The sequence below is a fragment of the Chiloscyllium plagiosum genome, unplaced genomic scaffold (assembly GCF_037043375.1).
Source record: "Chiloscyllium plagiosum isolate Xiang-an unplaced genomic scaffold, Cpla_swu_hap1 HiC_scaffold_19, whole genome shotgun sequence".
Taxonomy (NCBI): domain Eukaryota; kingdom Metazoa; phylum Chordata; class Chondrichthyes; order Orectolobiformes; family Hemiscylliidae; genus Chiloscyllium; species Chiloscyllium plagiosum.
The window spans coordinates 33,050,229-33,071,249 of record NW_028270157.1 but is presented as its reverse complement, the minus strand read 5'-3'; the positions used below and the strand labels follow the sequence as shown (position 1 = coordinate 33,071,249).

At 39.4% G+C, this 21,021-nt stretch overlaps 1 protein-coding gene across 1 annotated transcript in view; it reads left to right on the top strand.

Annotated features, from left to right (window-relative positions):
* Window positions 1-2,902: 2,902 nt before the first annotated feature.
* cftr (CF transmembrane conductance regulator) overlaps window positions 2,903-21,021 on the top strand; it is a 118,679-nt gene continuing 100,560 nt past the window's right edge. Inside the window, exons 1-2 of the mRNA XM_043709588.2 lie at window positions 2,903-3,020; window positions 15,253-15,363. Coding sequence (XP_043565523.1) covers window positions 2,968-3,020; window positions 15,253-15,363 — 164 coding nt within the window. The 5' untranslated portion in view covers window positions 2,903-2,967. The remainder of the gene's footprint in view (window positions 3,021-15,252; window positions 15,364-21,021) is intronic.

Here is a 21,021-nt window from a genome sequence, read left to right as displayed (position 1 = left end):
TTTTTAAAAACAATCACTTCCATTTCCCTCTGGAGTACGAAATCAAACCTTGTTTCTGCACTGTCATTTCTGACCCAAGCTTAATGCCCATAATATATACAGGCCCCACTCCCAATACCCACTGATTAGATGAAACATTTGATTTTAAAAAGATGTCTTAGCAAAACTGTAGAAAATCCTCGGACCATGGGCTAGAGAACCGACATTAGTTGCAGACACAGTAGTCTATATGATTTTGATCTATTTTCTACGATTCACTGCAGTTTTCACAATGTTTATGGCGGTGTGGCACGTTATTGCAACGGACGCATTGAATTGATTGAAATAGCGAAGCTCTAAGTAAATCTGATCTGTATATTTTACAATGTCAATTATCGCTTTCTGTCATTTTGACTCTATGCACCTTTAAAATGAAATGTCCACATGTGGAATTAACCGTCCAGGCTTTGCGGTGACGCATTGCCACCGATGATGGGGAATGTTTTCAAACTCGATTTAAAAGTAGCAGCTCATTCAAGTTGGGAAATCCAAATGTTTGCTAATCCGCTGGTTATACAGCAACTTCACCAACTGAAGTGAAGAACAATTCTCCCGCCCGGTGGGATGGTGACACCTGTAAAGCAGGCACATGCTTTTGGAAACATTTAAATACCAAAGTCTGACTTTTTATTTAAAATCTCCAAACACTGTATGTTTATTAAAGAACTGGATAAGAATTCTGGTCCATCTCCCACCAAGTATTCATTGAAAATATTTCGCCAATCTCTACATTCAAATGCACATTTCATTAAGATGGCCCAAAGCAGTACACCAATGAGTTAATTGTGAATACATACAGCAAAAATACAATAACCAGGTCAATTCTTACAGTAAATTCTGATTTGACCCTTGTATCTCCAACAGAAAATGAAGTAATTTATTACAAACCAAACCCTTGCCATAGATTGTTCAGTCTTGAGCAAACCCAAGGTTAGAAAGGGAACGTTTTTAATAAGCAACTAAATTGTTTTCCTCAGAGATGTAACAGACTTGTTCATTCAGTAATGATCAGGGTGAAATCGCAGATTTATAAACACTAATAGAAAATGAAGTAAGGATGGATTCACCGAATGATCAACTCGCAGTGATTTACCTGTCGGATGTGTTAATTCCCATCATCACTTCAGCACCTTCCTAACCAAGCCGCGGGGATAGGTTGTCCGTATTTCTCACAGTCCGTATTTAACACAGCTACAACCACGCTACAAACTGCCTTCAAACATATATCCCCTCCAACTTCCTGACTTGAAATCTGAGCTCCCGCTTGAGTGTAGATTTAGGATTAAATCCGCCAATAAAATAAATATTTTTAATGGCGCATTCTCTTCAAATACTGGAAACAACAAAAGCTATCCTAAACTTTATGGTTGCATTAAATGAATTGACCTCCATGTCAGCAGTTACAGACATCTAGTCCTGTGTTGGTTTATGCAGCACCTGTTTTAGTCCTGCACCGCGTACTGCAGCCCACATTCTCCCTTCCATTGCCATCTCCTTTGACACGATCGTGATAGTAGCATTTTTGCGGAACTAGTTCGAATCCTGAGAATGGCAATTGAGTCAAATGGAGTGAAATAAACCATTTCGGACCTGCTTGGCCGCTGGGAAATCCTGATGAAAATTCCAACAGTTTCACCTGAAAAGAAGAATGTAGGTTCAAGTGTCCAGAAGAAAGGTTAAAACCAAACTCAAAAAGTTTTTTTCATATAATGTGGATAGTGGGGATGATGGGAGATGGGGTGCCTGGCAGTAACATGCAAAAGCAACACATCCATACCGAGAAGGTGGGCAAAGGACACATCAAAACCCCTCATCTTATTCCAGGTCAACCTCATCTTTAAAATAATACCAGTACTGACATGGCTGGAGGAATTCACTATACTTCAGGCGGAAAGGTTATAATTAGTTTAAAATCACACAACACCAGGTTGTAGCCCAACAGGTTTATTTGGAAGCATTTACTTTCGGAGCGCTGCTCCTTCTTCAGGTTGTACCACCTTTAACTTTGTGCACCCCAGTCCAACACCGGCATCTCAGAATCAGGTTATAATTACATTGTGTATAGGTCTTTCTGTTGGATGTGAAACACTGCTTTGGTAATCTTCAATCATTCATACGAATGTTGATATAATGAGATTTGCTTATTGCCTTTTGATAAACTTTTCAATAACGTGGGGAGGCACATGTTTGCTTTGTTTTCTGTCAATATCGTTATCTAATGGATCATTGGAAATTTGGGTTCATGTAAGTACTGCCGCACGTGGCTGCTGAAATCAGAGAAGTTGCTGCTGTCGGTGAGAACTGCTGACAACACCTTGTTAATTCAAAAGTTCAAATACGGCAGGGGCTCCAAATTCCTAGAAACCGAAAGAGTTACTATTTGGTACCTTATCGTGAACAAACAGTTTTTCTTTTTGTTAAAAAGTCCGTACAAAACAATGTAACGACCACAAAAGAGATGTAAAGTAATTCTCCAGTAATCCTCCCTAGACAACTGACAGATTAAGGGGATGGCGGGGGGTGGGGTGGCATGTTCACCCAAAGGGTAAATAGAAAACTCACAAGTACTTTCTATGGAGGAACGTGTACTCATGATGATTGCAATGTCAGAATTAATAGCAGGTACATTTGACAATATCTTTGGTACGTTAACCATTAATAAGTTACAACATTTACTAGTTGTCTTGCAGTCGTTAATGATTACTGAGAACTGGACAGCAATTTGCAACAATTGAAGCTCTGGACGAAACAAGGTTTTGTCAATTCGAGAAGGCGCAACGCTGTCAACTCTCAGCTTCCCTCTCCCTCCTCCCCCCCTCCACCCCCCCTCTCTGTCTGCGCTAAGCAGTGACATCATCAGGCAGTGTTAATAAGGTGGGGTGCGGGCAAGCTCTCTTTCAGGTACTGGAAAACCTTCACTGGACAACAATGCAGAGATCACCCATAGAAAAAGCAAATGCCTTCTCTAAACTCTTCTTCAGGTAAGACCGAGCTTGCCCATTCTAAGCAATCTCACTCTACCTCTCCATTTCTGTTCTCACAGCAAACAAGTTCCCAAAGTGGAACTGTTACGGCATTTATACAGTTTTGACCATATTTACTAAACTGCCGGTACATTTTTGTTTTCTCTGACTTGCACTTTGCTCCTTCCTCTGCCCGAACTGCAGTGTAATCTGCGGGAAGTGTATTTCACTTAGGTGTTTCTGAATTACGGGATACCAAGGTCCACCGATAAAAGAACTTGAAATTTCAGAACATTTGTCACAGTTCACCAACCGGCAACAACTACCAGTTGCACTGACCTTTCTCAGCCTACTGTTTGTAAGTCAGTCCCCAATCGCTGTAGAAGCTAAAGCTTTCTATGAGGATATTTCTAAGTTTTAAGAGCCCGCTGTTTAAAGTCCAGCTAAACTTTTTCAAAAGTCTTCCGAAACTGCAGCTCCTCTCTCTCTTGCAAACACACACACCCACCCACACACCCACACACACACACATCCACACACACACACACACACACGATATGCAGGGACGTTGACGGTACAGACGCCAGAAAATCACGAGCTCCTTTAGGCTTTCATTGTTGTAATGAAAAGGAAGTATAAAATCACATCGTTACGTTACTCGATGTGCAACACTTGAAGCTGCCCGGGAAAGTTATTCCGGTCTGATTTACAACGAGTTTATTTGTTATAAGTTGGTTCCACATCTTTCGGAATGTGCGCCGTTTATGTTTTCAGGGCGAGTATTTATTGGGAAAGCAAATTAGTGTCCTTTAAATGAAATGATTTAGTTGTGAGTCAGATGGGCAGAGTGCAAAAAGAAAGAAACCATGTATTTGTAAATCTAAATGAAATTTATTTACTAAATGTCTTTGTGGGTGATTCATTTAATTTTCAGTTGTGCTAAAAGATGCTTACATGACTGTACATAGTGGCTACATTGTAAGTCCGTCCACTGGATGCCCTTATATTTGAACCATGTCTATGTTAGAACCGAGAGTAGGACCAATCACTCTTCAGAATCATTTCAGCCAATCACGTCCCAAAATGTCAAGCAATTAACTCCTGAAGTCTCACAAACTTGTCTCAGACTCTCAATCCAAACATCAATAGGATTCTCAATTTGTACATTGCCATTTCGGGTATTGTCAGGCAGGAAAATTTATCAACCATTTTAGAGATAAAAAAAACTTTTTCTAAAAGAAAATAGCTGTCATGCAACCTACATCAAATGTTTAATCACGGAATTAGAATACTCGAACCACGCAGTTCAGTAGAGGCCCTTCGGCCCATTGGGTCTGCACTCACAGAAACAAGACTCTAAATTTACACTGTCTCTCTTTGCAGCACTGGGCCCTCGACTTAATGTTATGACGCTTCAAGGGCTCATCCAAGTTCTTTTTTAAAGTTTGTGATGTTTTCTGCTTTAGCTACTGTCCGAGGCAATGCATTCCAGATTTCTACCACCCTCTGGATGTAAACCAATCTTCATGTCCCCTCTAAAACTCCTGCCATTCATCTTAAAATTATCCCCTTTGTTATTGACCCTTCAAGTAAGGGGGACAGCTGTTTTATATCCACCCTGTCCATGCCCCACATAATCTTTTACACCTCAATCAGGTTTCTTCTAAAAGAAAACAACCCAAGTGTATCCAGCCTCGCTTCACGGCTAAACTATGCTGCCCTATTCCAGGCAACATTCTGGTGAATCTTCTCTGCGCTCCCTTTAATACAATCACATCCTTCCTATGGTGAGGTAACCTGACTGTATATAGTACTGCAGTATAATCTAACCCAAGTCCTGTACATTTCCAACGTATTCTCCTTGCTCTTTTAATCTCTGCTCATACCGATAAAAGCAAGTGCCCCTTATGCCTTCTTAACTACCCTATTAACCTGTTCTACCACCTTTAGGAATCTTTGGCAAACACACCAAACTCTTTCTGCTCCTCAGAGCTTGCTAGTGTCTTGCCATTCATTGAATACTCCCTTGTTTTGTGGCTGGTTTCAATCATACAGCATGACATCTGAGTCAGGTCTATAAACCAGCTCTCCGATGAGATCCATTTCCTGACATTTGCTCAATACTTTTGTATTTAATTCATTTCTTAAATTCATTCCCAATTAGAAATTGTTTCCGCTACACTTTTGGGTAGTGCACAATCACTCCTTTATCTAAAATTAATTCCCCTCAACTTTCTTCTAGCTTCTCTTCCAATTATTTTAAAGGGCCGTTCTGTGACCATTGTCTTATTAGTGGAAACAATTCTTCTTCTTCATTCGATCAAAGCCCCATTAGACTGGAAACTTGCATTAAACATTCCCTTATTCTTCCCGCTTTAAAGCAAACAACTCCAGAATCCCAGTAATATTTATCAGAACGTTAGTAACCTCTTCATCCTAACTTCCAGCCCTTCCCTGTCTTCTCTCTGTTGTGGGGAAAAAAAACCCCAATACACGCCTGAAGTTCAGGATCCAGTTTTTTTTTCTCAACCTGGATTTCAATAAACTAGAAAGATTAGAGGCCATACTATGTAATACACATAGTATCTGTCCATCCTCACTCTCCAGTGCGAACTGCGACTGTGGTCCACTCTCCCATTTTCTCTCGCCACAGCATTTTCCGCCTATAATCTCATTCCCAGCTCCTTTAACTCTGGCATTTCTTGGCAGCCAGCACTAAGTCAATTGCGGATCGCTGCAGCGAGAAGAGAACTTTGACAAAACTTGCTCGTTGTACGGACGGTGCAGCCGGTACAGTGACACAGAAATGAGAGACATCAAAGTGGGAGAAGTGGGAATTGTAACAGAAAGGAGAAGATACTAACAAAAACAAAAAAAGAAGAAAAAAAGAGATACTGGAAGAATGTTGAGAAAAAAAAGAGAGCCGAGTATAACAGAGACCCAATGTAACAGATTATTCGAGCGATTTGAAATATAACCGCGCGTCGACATAAACATAATACCACATAATATCTTGAATTTAACATATACCGATGATGAGATTTATTGAATCATACCTTGGCCAGTGATTAATATACATTTTTTTATTGCGTTTGTACAGAAATGTATTGGCGTAGGCATGATGGACCTAATGACCTCTTTCTGCGCCGTAAGCATCCAATGATTCCATGATTCTAAAGTTGGATGCTGTAGGAAATATGAGAAAGTGAGGACTGCAGATGCTGGAGATCAGAGCTGAAAATGTGTTGCTGGAAAAGCGCAGCAGGTCAGGCAGCATCCAAGGAGCAGGAGAATCGACGTTTCGGGCATGCGCTTTTCCAGCAACACGTTTCCAGCTGCTGTAGGAAATATGTTATTAAACATAGGAACGGTGCACTGGATAGGTTCCTGGGTAAACCAAAAACAAAATGACAGATTTATAGATAATTGAAATTAAATAAAGACTGAAACATTTTAATTTAATGTTTGTTGGAGACCAGAAAGGGAGAGAGCAACAGAGATTCGAATCACGGAAAGTTAGCATGTGGGTAAGTAAGCGATTAAGAAGGCAAATAGAAAGCTATAGGCTAACTAGGCCATTCAGTCTCTCGAGTCCGCTCCTCTATGTAATAAGATCATAACTGACCTGATTACAACTACATAGCGGATTGAGATTCGCATTCCCGCCCCTAAAAAACAGTCACAACATCCAACTTCCTGATCACCAAGAATTCATCCACTCTGCCTTAAAATATTCAAAGACTCTGCTTCCACCAGCTTTTTCAGAGAGAGTTCCAGAGCCTGACCATCCTCTGAGAGTTTTATTTTATCCCTCTCTGTTTTAACGACCCCTCATTTTTAAACAGTGATCTCTACTTTTTCCCACAAGGGAAATATCATTTCAACGTCTACCACTGTCAAGACTGTTTAATATAATGTGTAGGCGCCGGTGTTGGACTGGGGTGGAGAAAGTTAAAAATCAGGCGCAAGTGAGGCCTGCAGATGCTAGAGATTAGAGTCGAGGATGTGATGCTGGAAAAGCACAACAGATCAGGCAGCATCTGAGGAGCAGGAGAATCGACGTTTCGGGCAAAAACCCTTCATCAGGAAACTAGTCCAACAGGTTTATTGAAAAGTACAAGCTTTCGGAGCGCTGCTCCTTTGAGATAGCTACCTGACAAAGGAGCAGCGCTCCGAAAGCTGGTGTTGTGTGTTTTTTTTTCATTAAGACGGGTTAACATCTTTTATATTTCAATAACGTTGCTGCCCGCTCTCCTAAACTCCAATGGATACAAGTCTACCCCGTCCGACATTTCCTCCTAAGACAACACATCCATTCCAGGCACGAGTCTGGTAAATCTTCATTGATCTGCTCCAAACGTATTTATATCCTTCCTTAAATAGGGCTCACCAACTCTGTAAACAGTACTCACTATCTCACTGTGATCCCGTAAAACTGAAAATTATCATTAATTGCGAGGAGAATAATAGACAAGTGAGGGTGTTTTGTTGCAGTTGGACAAAGTGCTGGTGAGTTGGAGTACTGTGTACAATTTTGGTGTCATTTTTAAGAAAGGATGCAAGCCCGTTTGAGACAATTCAGTGAGATATTGTGGAGCGTGGGACGTTATCTTATGAGGATAGTTAGGACAGGCTTAACGCGTATCCATTGCAGTTTAGAAGACTGAGAGATGATCCTGTTGAAGTTTATTGTATTCTAATGGGACTTGATAGAGCGGATAAGGATGTTTCGTCTTGTGTAACAGATTATAACTGGAGGTCACTGTTTAAAAATAAGTGTCTTGAGTTTAAAATGGAGATCAAGAGGATTTATTTCTCTTAAAAGTATGTGAGCATTTGGAACGCTCTTCCTAGGTAAATGGCAAGGTGGGAGCATTAAATACGTATCGGCAGAGCTTGACAGATTCTTGACTGCCAAGGAAGTCAGAGCTTACGATGGTAGCTGGGAAAATGGGAGTTAAGGCTAGAATCATTTCAGCCAGGATCTTATTGAACGGTGTAGCAGGATAGATGGGGTGAGTGACTTCCTCATGCTTTTAATTCGTATGTTCGCCTGGATGGAGGAATAGAGGGCAGTCGTTTTGGGGTTGCCGAAACTCCTGATACTGTTCACGTACATTAGTCCTCACCTCGGCAATCTCATGGGTCACAAGTGTGGCCAAGCCTCTTCCAAATCTGCCTGCTGGAAAGAAAGCACAACTCCAGTGCAATCGGCAGTTCAAACTCAGACTCGCAGTTCCCAAATTTCCCTGTCCTCATACCCACACCAAGTGACCCAATTGATTGGTAACGATAAGAATTTGGGGCGCCACGGTGGCTCAGTGGTGAGCACTGCGGCCGTGCACATTCCCCCTGTGTCTGCGTGGGTTTCCTCTGGGCGCTCCGGTGTCCTCCCACAATCTAATGATGTGCAGGATGGGTGAATTGGCCACAGTGTTCAGAGATGTGCAGGTTAGGTGCATTAGTCGGGGGGTAAATGTAGAGTAATGGGGAATGGGTTTGGGTGGAATACTCTTCGGTGGACTTGTTGGGCCTGTTCCCACATTGTAGGGATTCGATGATAAGAACTTGGTGAGTCAGCAAAGTAGAACATAGGCTCAGTGCAGGTCACAAATAAAATATATCCAGCGAAGTGCCCACCAACATAATCCCAGGAATCTACTTGTTTTATAGGGACTCCCTTTTTCTGGAGAGCGGCCAGAAACGTGGCATTAAAATAGTGAACCCTCAAACCTGATGGGCCAAACGACCAGTTGTTGTGTTATAAAGCTTTTTTTTCGTTGTTATTATTTGTTTGTCCATCATGCTGTCGTACTTATCATACTTAATGATGAGACAATTGAGATTGAACAATTTTTTTATAACTTTTCTTTTTGGCTATGACAATGATTTTAAAATCACTTAACCCCTCTGATGCCAGTGCTTACCCACTTATTCTGTTGAGCAGATGAGAGTGACATCTGCAGGAAGTGTGTCGGTCTTTAAATGTGCAGAGTGGGTTCCCATTGCCACTGGGAGCTGACTCTTGTATTAATTGAGTGGGGTTGTGGTCATGGTCGGCTCGGATTGTCGACTGTAAAGCGTGATGGCACAACTCTAGCCTTTAACTCGGTTGGTTGAATGTTCCAGTCCAACCTTTCATACAACGCTGTCGCGCTCAATAAATTAGTATACAGTACAAATTCAAAATGGGGAAATTAGGCCATTCTCCCTGAAAAGCGATCATGGGCCGAAGAAAAAAAAACTGAACTTTCCTAAAACGTTAGGTTTCCGAGTCAGGAGGAGTAAAATCTCACAAGGGCCCCGGCTGTCATATGCTGTCAAATTCTTACCCCTACAGTCACCAAATGGACGAATCTGGTCAGTTTAGTTGTGTTTCTTACTAGACCCACCCCTTCCCTCAACGTCTTCAGACAACTTGCATTTTCTGCCTTCTCCCCACTCCACATCTTTTATGCCATCTCAACTCCACTTTAAAATCAGGGCCTTTATCATTATATAGAGATAAATGTTGACACTTAATATCTGGATCACGTCAAGGCTGAATGAATAGTCAAAAGCCTTGCACGTTAACTCGATATGGCAATAATACTCGCTTTAAACTGATGTGGAAAAATTGGCTGTCAATGCCCTGATGTTCGCAGGACACTAATAAATAGACAAAATCATTCCACAGTTTTGACCTCATATACAAGGGCAGATTCGCTTATGACAAGATGCTGTAATTTCTAATTCCCTATAGTAACATTTTGGAACAGGTTCAGAGCAAGGAAGTTAAACCCACTGCTTTCTCACTGTTAGATAAAAGCCAACAGGCATTATGTTGTGCTGTACTTTTAGTGCAGACGCTTCCTGAATCAGTACTTTTCAGAATTGACTTCATTTTCTCAGCACAAAACTTTAATTTCCAGAACAGCAGTATTCATTGAAATTTACTCGGATGGTCTCAACCATAGGAATGACATGGCAATTGATTTTAAGGCAGAATAGGTACAATTGCCTGATAAGTGCATCAAGATGGAAACGACACACTGTGGATACTGCAAATCTGAAATAAAAACAGAAAATGCTGGAGAAACTCAGCAAGCCTGTGGAAGGAGAAACAGAGTTAACGATTCAAATCTGATATGATTCATTGAAATACTAACTGTCTTTCTCTCTGAAGAAGTCGTTCAAATTCTCCAAATTTTCTGCTTTTGACAGGATGTAAGGTCCAAATGTTGGTGGATTTTTTTCATTCCAGTTGTGACACACCAGTTGCCAATTGAAGGGTTAACTATTCCTTTATAATAAAGGAGATTGGTAACCTTAGTCCTACTAGGCTAATATGGGAGAAATGAACTTGATTAGAAAATCACTGTCCTACCATTCAGGGCTGAGGAATATAACATAAATGATTTGTGTTTATATATTATGATTAATGTAGAAAGCACATTCCATGTTGTCATGTATTATCAGTAAGTTTGATGCCAAACCAAATAAAATTATATTCAGACTGATAACAGAAAACTTGCTCAAAGAATTAGGTGGTGAGGAGTAAAGGGCAGAAGAGGTGAATCATATTGGGGATATTATGGAGGGAATCCAGAAGTTAAGGCCAGCTAGATGAAAGCACACCTGTGACTGGTGGAGCCATTAAAATCATGGATTCTCAAGAGGTCAGAATTGGAGGAGTGCAGAGAGTATTGTGGGACTGAAGATTACAGCAATAAGAAGGCTGTGAGGCTTTGCAGGAATTATAGAGCCATGGTCTCCTAGTGAAAAGGAGCAAAATAAATATTGTACAACGCACACATGAAGTGTTATAAGTGCAAATTCCACCATACTTTATCAGCTCTACCTTTGCAAGAGCATGCAGAAATGCATTGGTTACAAATACAGCTATATCTGTTCAAAATGGAAATAATAATATTAATTATTAGCAACACCCTGCATTGTTCGGAGTTAGTGAGAAACTAAAACTAAAACTCTCGACACGAGATTTTGTGACAAAACAAAAAACTGTGGAGGCTTGAGATCTGAAACAAAACAAATTGTTGGAGAAGTTCAACCGATCTAGCAGCATCTGTATAAAGAAAACAGAGTTAACATTTCATGTCAGGTGACTAGTCATCAGAATGCAAGATTTTTTCATTAAATACTAATAGAACTAATGTTGGGGTTTTACTGTAAGGAATATTCCATCTGAGAAGAATCATACTCGTAACTTTGAACAAGCACATCTCCTATGACAATTATACTAAGTGCTTTAATGAATAAAAAAAGCTCTTGGAAAAAGTAGCATTTTTTTCTGTCTTGGTTCTATGATGCAGTATTTTGTGACTCACAAAATGAATGTTAGCTTGAATTATGAATATCCATGTTAGGTATGTTGACAAATGCATTGTGAACTTATCCTGTGATTTCATGGTTTAGTGACCACTATTTATGAGAGGAATCCATTCCTCACAAAATATAAGTAAATTTGGATCTACTTCAAAGCTGTTATAATGCAGGGTTGCTATATGATTGATTAAAATAATCAGTCATGTACCAAAGGCACAGCCTAAAGGTAAGTAATGTAATGGTTCAAGAAATCATATTTCAATTACATTCTGATTATCATAGTCCTAAATCATAATATGATAGCTGTATCATTAGCATATGAACCAAAGTTAATAGCCATTTCATCATGCAGTAAAACACAAAAATGCTCTGTATATTATAAGTAATTGCATACAGTTGCATTTGGTCTGAAAGATATTTGTTAGTCAATATTCATTTAGAAGTGGTTCCCCCACATTGTATTGAACACAGAAACAAATATTAATATATTACCATATGCTGGGTATATATGAATTGTAGCAAGTTTGTAAAATCTTCATGAACAAAAATAGAAATCTTTGAATTTTACTATATGAACCTTTTACCTTACACTGGGGCATGCAATGAAAGTGCAGCATAAGTGCAGCAAAACGTTTCAAATGTACAGGGATATTTCAGAGACATGCGAAAGTCGTGCATGTGTGGAATGAATTGTCAGAGGAACCCAATAGAAATAATCAGAAAAGAGGAAGTCTCACCTTCCCAAATTAAAAAAAAGTTTGCATTCAGTAATTGGTATCAATTTCATTTTTTAAATTCCATGACAATATAATAGATTTAAAAGCAGATCGTGGAATGATAAAATGTCTAACATAGAGACAAGGATATAGAGACACTATAGTAGAGATATTAGCCTTTATATTATATGGTGCAGTTGGCACACCAAGTTATTCTGACTTTGTTAACCACGCAGCAAAAGAGTGTTCTATTGTTAGTTTACTTCACATTAGAGTTAAGAGAATGAACCAGTTAATTTTAAACATTAAGAGCTTTCAGGTGTGTGTCAACTAATGAAATGGAATCCGAAGTTAAGACTCTGCTTTTGTACATTATGCTGATACGAAATTGAACGGACAGTGGTTCCTCAAAATCAGCGCTATTAATGCAAATATAGTTTATATATATATATGGGTAGTAAAAAGTTCATTTTGCATAATGCCTTCCATATCTTGATTTTATTTATTTATTATCATATGTATTTGTTACAGTGAAAAATGTATCGTAATATATAATTTTTGATATTTTGTTTTTGCCCTTTTTATGATATAAGTGAATTGAATTCTTGGAAATTATGGGTCTAGATTATAGATAGATCAGTTCAACTTGCACAAAAGGAGTATTCCTCATTATCAACGATATACACGTGAGAGGTATCAAAATATTTAAATTATACACAAATGTGACAGCGTTTTTGTAAAAGACAAATTAATGTTAACAGTGTAACCTTTCATTGAGAATGATTTTACTAAACTGTACACAGTCTTCTTAAGCGGTACAACATAGACATCGAAAAAAATGGGAAATAAAGTACATAGGAGCTAAGATTATCAGTGAATTTAGTGTAACTTAATTTTAGTTGCCTTCCGGTGGTCTGATGGTAAATCAAGGCCTAGAGTCTTCAAGTGGAGATGGATTAGAGTACAGGTATTAAGGAAAACATACAGACATCATTTAGTCTTCATTTTGAATCTGTCTATATTTGTGTATTTTTCATTATAAACTCCTGTGCCAATATTTATAATGCAAACTGTTTAAGCAAACTTACCACATTATGATTACACTTTCCTGTCATTAGCAGAGCTGCAGCACCTTCACTTCTAGAATATCTGTCAGGTAATTTTTTTAAAAAGACTAAAATGTTGTCCGATTGCTTTGAAGGGTTTTATTTATTTTCAGTGATATACCAATAAGTTAGCGTGGAAACAAGTGAAACGTTTGCTTTTAAAAACAAAGTTAATTTTGAATGCAATTTTGTCTCTGCATGCTGATGTTAGTTTGATTCATTAAGTAACACTCTTAACTCTCAGTCATAAAGCTATGGATTCAATTCTCACTACAAGGTATGAGCACACGATCTAGGCTACAACTTCAGTGCTGTGCTGGGAGATTGCTAAATTATTTCAGGACATTAAAGTAAGGTCCAGTCTGCCTGTTGAGATGACTTGCAGAGGTCCAATGGCTTTGTCTGAAGACAAACAAATGGTCCCCCTCAGACCGTGACCAACAGTAAACTGAAGCATTTCTTTGGCTAAATTTTAATTTTCAATTTCTGGGATCTTGCTATAGCAAATTTGAAGCCACATTTCCCTGTGCTGCATGTCAAAGGTACTTAGTTGGCCATAAGCATATTGGATGCCCTGAGAGCACAAAAGAAATTATGTAATTCAAAATTATGAATATTTCTGATGGTATTTACCATTAAGAGAATAAGGCACAACCTTATTTGTGTGAATATCAGAGAGGAAATTAGGCTTACAAATGAAAACGCAGCCAGGGTTGGAGAATTTGAACTATAGGGAGAGGCTGAACAGGCTGGGGCTGTTTTCCCTGGAGCGTCGGAGGCTGAGGGGTGACCTTACAGAGGTTTACAAAATTATGAGGGGCATGGATAGGGTAAATAGGCAAAGTCTTTTCCCTGGGATCAGGGAGTCCAGAACTAGAGGGCATAGGTGTAGGGTGAGAGGGAAAAGATATAAAAGAGGCCTATGGGGCAACTTTTTCACAGGTGGTACGTGTATGGAATGAGCTGCCAGAGGAAGTGGTGGAGGCTGGTACAATTGCAACATTTAAGAGGCATTTGGATGGGTATATGAATAGGAAGGGCTTGGAGGGATATGGGCCGGGTGCTGGCAGGTGGAATTAGATTGGGTTGGGATATCTGGTCGGCTTGGACGAGTTGGACCGAAGGGTCGGTTTCCATACTGTACATCTCTATGACTCTATGAATCTAAGTCAGCTTATTTACTCAGCTCAGCTTATTACCAAGCTTATTCAATCAACTCAGGTTATTCTGCATATTGATTTGTATATCTTATTGCTCTTAACAACAGCAATAAGTTCTGATTGCAAAACCAGGAGCAGCCGTCAGTAGATCCTATGAGAAGTGGAGATGATGCAGGAGTGGGTGAGCCAGATCAACAGAGGTTCACAGTTGTTTTGTGGAGCCTAGAGGAGCACTGCATCTCTTCCTAAGTGTACATTTATCAAAAATCTGGATTTAATAATAGCACAATGGTGATTACGTAAACACTGCTGATAGTTGTAAAAAAACTGTCTTGTTCACGAATGACTTTTAGAGAAGGAAGTCTGCTCCCCTTAACCAATCTAGCCAACAGATCACTCCAGCCCCATAGCAATGTGGTTAACTGTTCTCTGTGAAATAGCTTAGGACACCACCCTCAGCTCCAGGACAACTGAAGTTGAGCAACAAATGCTTGCCGAACTAGTAAAGTCTATAATGCACGAACAAATAAAAAAATTATGAGCTGTTGGTCAGCAGCTGCCCATTGTCATTTTAAGCACTAGCTGAACTAATGTCCAGCCCGGAAATTAGTACTCGAAAGCACGTAAATGACCTGGAGATGACTTGCTTTGTCTTGTCCACATTGAAACAAATGGCCTCAGCTCGGAAACCCATACAGTGTTGTGGCTGAAATTAGTTAATTTAGAGTACTAATTGCACTTAAAGTATTCCAGCACCCTAAGGATTCCATGAAGTGAAATGGTGCACTCCCAGCTTATGAAAATCCTGCACTAGGAGCACAAAAATGTTTTTTTTTTTAATCTCCTTGTAAAATGGAAGGGTTTGAAATTGTATCTGGGACATCATGGCAATGGCCATGGTTCTATATTTGAATACATTATTTATTAATGTTGCATTCTGTAGGTGGCCAAGATCCATTTTGAAAAAAGGCTACAGGCAAAAGCTGGAACTATCAGACATCTACCAGATTCCTTCATCTGACTCTGCAGATGAACTTTCTGAGATGTTAGAAAGGTATGTGAAAGAACTTTGTTAATAATGCTTTTCTTAATATTGTCTTCAATGCTCATATGAAATATGAATGCAAAATTATGACCAATCAAGCTGTAAAGGTTTCATATTAGTTAAATGAATCTGAGGTTATAATTGTGATACAGTCTTCTCAAATTGCATAGGCAGAATAGTTAGATTTTCCTCAGCTACACAATGCAATATTATGTAATGTGTGGAAAATATCAAGGGGAGTCAATTGAAGACGCTTTTACAATTTACCACCTGCAGTAGGACAAGAATCCACTTCTCCTTGGCCACCCTATGTAAAAAATAGTCAGGGCACAGGCCCAGAAATATTGATTTTCATTGTGACAAGAACAATTCTAGGGACCAGTGGAGAAACAATAGAATTTAGGATAGCTGCAGAGCCAACTGAAACATTTTTTGGCAAGAAAGCATCCAGGAGTAATCATTTTCCCCTGTCCTCATGCCACAGACTTCTTGATGATGCTGATTTAGCCAAGAGTCTGTACTGTCGGCTTGATGTAGAAAATTAGATTTGGGTTCATGGCAATGCCAAAAGATGGATGGATCAACCCTCTTCTTGTGAAAAATTCAGGCTAATGTCATGAAACTCATCTTTATTCTTAGAGTCTTTAAATAAATTACTCAAAGTTTAGCATCCACAGCATGGTAATGAAATAATTAACAATTAAAACTAGATTCCCTACAGTGTAGAAACAGGCCCTTCGGCCCAACAAGTCCACACTGACTGTCCAAAGAGTAACCCACCCAGACCCATTTCTCTTTGACTAATGCACCTAACATTATGGGCAATTTAGCATGACCAATTCACCTGACCTGCACATCTTTGGACCATGGGAGGAAACTCACACAGACACAGGGAGAATGTGCACTACTCCACACAGACAGTAATCCCGGGCTGGAATCAAACCTGGGACCCTGGTGCTGTGAGACAGCAGTACTAACTACTGAGCTACCGTGCTGCCCTGGAGGAATGAAATACTGAATTAGTACTGATAAAGAAATTCAATGATAATGGTATCTCTCCAAGGTTAATAAATGATGATTTCTCATGTTTTATCACTTTTTTTCACAATTGGGTATAAGCCAAAGCATTTAATTAAATTAAGAAACACTTTCAGACAACATTTGAAGGGGACGTCACAATAAGGCCTAAGGTCCAGATAATTAAATTATTCTGTGAAATCTTTTATTTCTGTTCAAAAAAATATGTTATCTGCACAACTGGAACATACTGTTAATTTATTTACTTTGCATATCTGGCATGGTACCTCTCCTGTTGGGGCATTTATCATAAATTATTGCATGAGCTTCATGCAAATGTTTCTCCTTTAATATTCCAGAATTGTACTTAGTGAACATCTACATTCCTTATATGTGCTCCCTTCTGACAGTGTGATGCAAATAGTGTGTAAATGTTTTAGCATTTACTTTGTGTTTACTAGATCCTGCAGCACCTTGAAGTGACCTTTTAAAATTTGTCTGCACTTTGATAGCCCATGTGCTAGTTTTACATGGATTTTTATATTGCTTGTTAAAATGCAGCTGCAAGTGTGGGGGAATGAACCCCTATCCACTTGTACAGTGTCACAGAACAGAATCACAGTCAGAATAATTAGAGCTCCCACTGCTCATCAATGCATCTCACCAGTCTTAGCAGAGAGAATGTGGACTACTGTGTCAATATGAAAATCTTTTGTTTCTTTCATGATCTAACCTGACCATTTCTCTTCAACATTTTTATGAATTATTTGTACTGCAAATTCTTGACCACAGGCAGATCAATGTGACAACCTAATACATTTCGTTTTGGACCATTAGAACAGTAACAACTTAAATTTATCTGGCACTTTTACCATAATAAAATATCCCAAGTGCTTCATCAACTGGGTTAATAGACAAAGTAGGCTTTTATCCCATCAATTCATGGTTAGATTCAAACATAGGCCCCAGAGATGAAAGATTGTTCAACTCTCTCAATGTTAGCTAATCCCATTTCACAGATTCATATTTCTAAACATTATTACCAACAACAGAGAAAGTAATTTTTTTGAAGAAATGAAAGTCATATTTACACCTGTTGCTCATATGTCTTATCAATTCAATTACTTCTTCCCTCATATCAAAGTGAACCTTTCAATTTGTTCAGTGAGGATAAAGGAAATTTGGTTGGAAATTGTAATGCCACAATTTAGTACAAAGCTGTTCAAACTATTTACATATATCTCACTATATTTACATATAAACTCCTGGTAAATGATTCATCAGCATCAGACATATTGGATTAATCTATTGATTCTAAGGAATTGTTAAATTAACCAATGACAGATTGGATGAGCAATTTTCTTGGACTGAGTAAATGTGTCTACTCAGACTGAACAAACAGAAGTGACCCTTGATAAGCATTATCAAAGTTACAGTTGGAACAGGATTGACACATTGCTTTAATATCTGCTTGAGGTATTTCAGTTGTTGATCCATGAGTCAACTAATGTTATGTTCTCTGCAGTTCAATGTGGACTTGTAATATAGGCGGCATAATTAGAAGATAGAAAATAAACTGGAATCCCCATGACTCCACTGACAGATGGCTTGTAGTTACAAACTATTAATAAAAATATTTAAGAGAAATGTCCAAGTTAGTTAATGAAAGAAACAAGAAAGAAAACACACAGTTGCTTGACTCACTGAACTGCAGCTTCTGGGCAATGAGGGTCATTATACCTCACTTAACTGTCTGCTTCTCCTATTCCTCCCTGTGCATGTGGATGAATCTGACACCACAGGATCCTCTCCTGCCTGGGACTGAGCAAGTGCCTGGTTTTCAGCTGTCTTCTGAGTGCCAGTGGCCTGAGTCATATCTTTCTCAGCCAAATATGGAGCTGTCACTATGAGGTGTTCTCCAAAGGTGCACGCTCTCCAAGACCAATGATTCCTAACTAAAAGGAGGAGGAATCTAACATTGAGCACCTCTCCACCAGTATGCCTTCTTTATGGCCTGCCTTTTCCTGTGGTAAGGGAAAGGGAGGGATTGAGTGAGATCACAGCAGGTGACTTGGTTGTTTGATGCAAGTAGGTAAAAGATAGTGAGGAGGCAGTGCAGAAGATATACAGGCATGGGAGTGAGGGTGGGGTGGAGTGGGTTGGTTGACAACATCTGAGGGGAGATCTTGAAAGCAAGACTAACAATGACAGAGCATGAGAACAATGTAACACTTTTCCTGTAAGAGTGGAGAATGTTATTCACTGACTTATGGCATTGCTAGCTATTCCTCAACATCATGCATATGTCAATGACCTGCACAGTGACCTCAGACCTGGGTGCCAGGCTCTGGCAGACAGGACCTCCTCTGCCTGTTTTAAGAGATATGGACTCTTCTCCTTTGCATAAACCTTTCAACCAGGACCTTCAGATCCTTGTTGGAGAATCATGATGCCATCTTCCTCTTCTATGCCATTCTCTGGAAGGGCCCTTAAATGAGCAGAGCAGCTTCAGAATGCCAGTGTTTGGCTGGGTGTACTGCGGCCTTTCAAAGATGGTGCAGACGGTCTTGTGATAGTATTTTTCTGAGTAATGAGTTGTTCCGATAAGTGTACATGGTCAGATAGGGCTGAATTGAATACGAGGGGTGCCATAGGAGCTGGTAGGCAATTAATTTGGTCAGTTTGGGAAGATACAGATGAGAAAGTTTGTCAGTTTTCATGGCAAAAGTTCCTTTAGAAAATCTATTACATTTGCAACTTAGCCAAAGAGAGCAAGATCAGTCCAATATTTTTACAGGCATTTTAAATGCATCTGCAAAATTAGTAAATCTGATCATCAATATCCATTGAGCATTTTTGCATACAAATATATTTGCCTCCGATTAGTCTATTGACTATCACTTTACTTGTTCAAGTTGGGCAAGACTGCAAATACATGAGAAGGAATGTTGTCTTTGGAATAAAGAATCCCTTTCAATATGTGGTGAACCAAAATAAATTTCAATCATCCTTGTAACATTATTGACAGCTTACCACCTCAGCTTTCAAGAACAATACATGTATCAGTACAAGTTATCAGTTGCTTTCAATTTTAGCAATGAAGCTCAGTGAGAATCTGAAGTGAACAAACAAGCTTGTTTAAACAGCAAGCTTGTTTTCCAACAGCTGAAATACCTCAAGCAGAACTTTAAGTGATTGTGTAAATAATTTTTGAACTATTAGTTTGGTATTGTTTATCAAGGGTCAATCCTGTTTTATCAATTCAATTAAGTGTGAAGGCATAACTGATTTTCTGTACTTTGTATTTTTCCACCTATAAAATTTGAATCATATTTTGATTGTCACTCATCTAAATTTGAAGATAAATATGAGGAGAGGGATATAGTGACTGTAATGAGGTCAGCTAGCTTATAGAAATTGAGTCCCCTGATTGGGGCTGTTAATCTGTACCAATCTGGGAGCCCTGGCTGACAGATAAAAGAGAGGATTGTCAGAGATTCTGCTACTCTCAGTTCTGACTCACTGGGCTGTGCCAGAGTCAAGGACTTTCCATGTGTAAAACAAAGGGTGACTTGGTGATGGAATATTGGCCTCAATAAGTTTATTCAGTCATAGAGATGTACAGCACAGAAACAGACCCTTCAGTCCAACTCGTCCATGCTGACCAGATATCCTAATCATTTGCCAGCACCCGGCCCATATCCCTCCAAACCCATCCTATTCATATACCCATCCAGATGCCTTTTAAGTGTTGCAATTGTACCAGCCACCACCACTTCCTCTGGCAGCTCATTCTAGACATGCACCATCCTCTGAGTAAAAATGTTGTACCTTGGGACCCTTTTATATCTTTCCCCTCTCACCTTAAACTTATGCCCTGTAGTTCTGGACTTCCCCCACCTAGGGAAAATACTTTGTCTATTTATTCTATCCATGCCCCTCATGATTTTGTAAACCTCTATAAGGTCACCCCTCAGCCTCCGACGCTCCAGGGAATACAGCGCCAACCTGTTCAGACTCTCCCTATAGCTCAAATCCTCCAACCCTGGCAACATCCTTGCAAATCTTTTCTGAACCCTTTAAAGTTTCACAACATGCTTCCAAAAGGAAGGAGACCAGAATTGCACGCAATGTTCTAAAAGTGGCCGAACCAACATCCTGCACAGCCGCAACATGACCTCCCAACTCCTGTACTCGATGCTCTGACCAATAAAGGATTCAAGAGGAAGAAGAAAAAAGGAGAGAGAGAGGAGAGTGTATGGAACTGGGGAGTTAATTGCTTAACATGCAGGAGACATTTCCAGATTTTGAAAGACTTTATATTTGGGAAAAGAACAGTATAAATCTCAGTAATTGTGATGAAAGGGAATTCTCAATGATTGAGGAGAGAAGGGGCCAGAGTTGAAACGTTGCTCAGTGGGTGGGGACTAGAGGGCTGGGGAGTATGCCTGATGATAATACATAATTTATACCTCCACTTCTATATTTTCACAATGCTGTGTGCACTCTGTTTTGACATCAGGTAATATTGTGCTCTTGCATTCCATATTCATGATCTATTCATTCCTTGTTATTGTTCCTGTAACCTTACTTTTACTGTGGGTTGGGGAGTTTGATACTTTGTTTAATTATTGGACTTTATTTAAGATA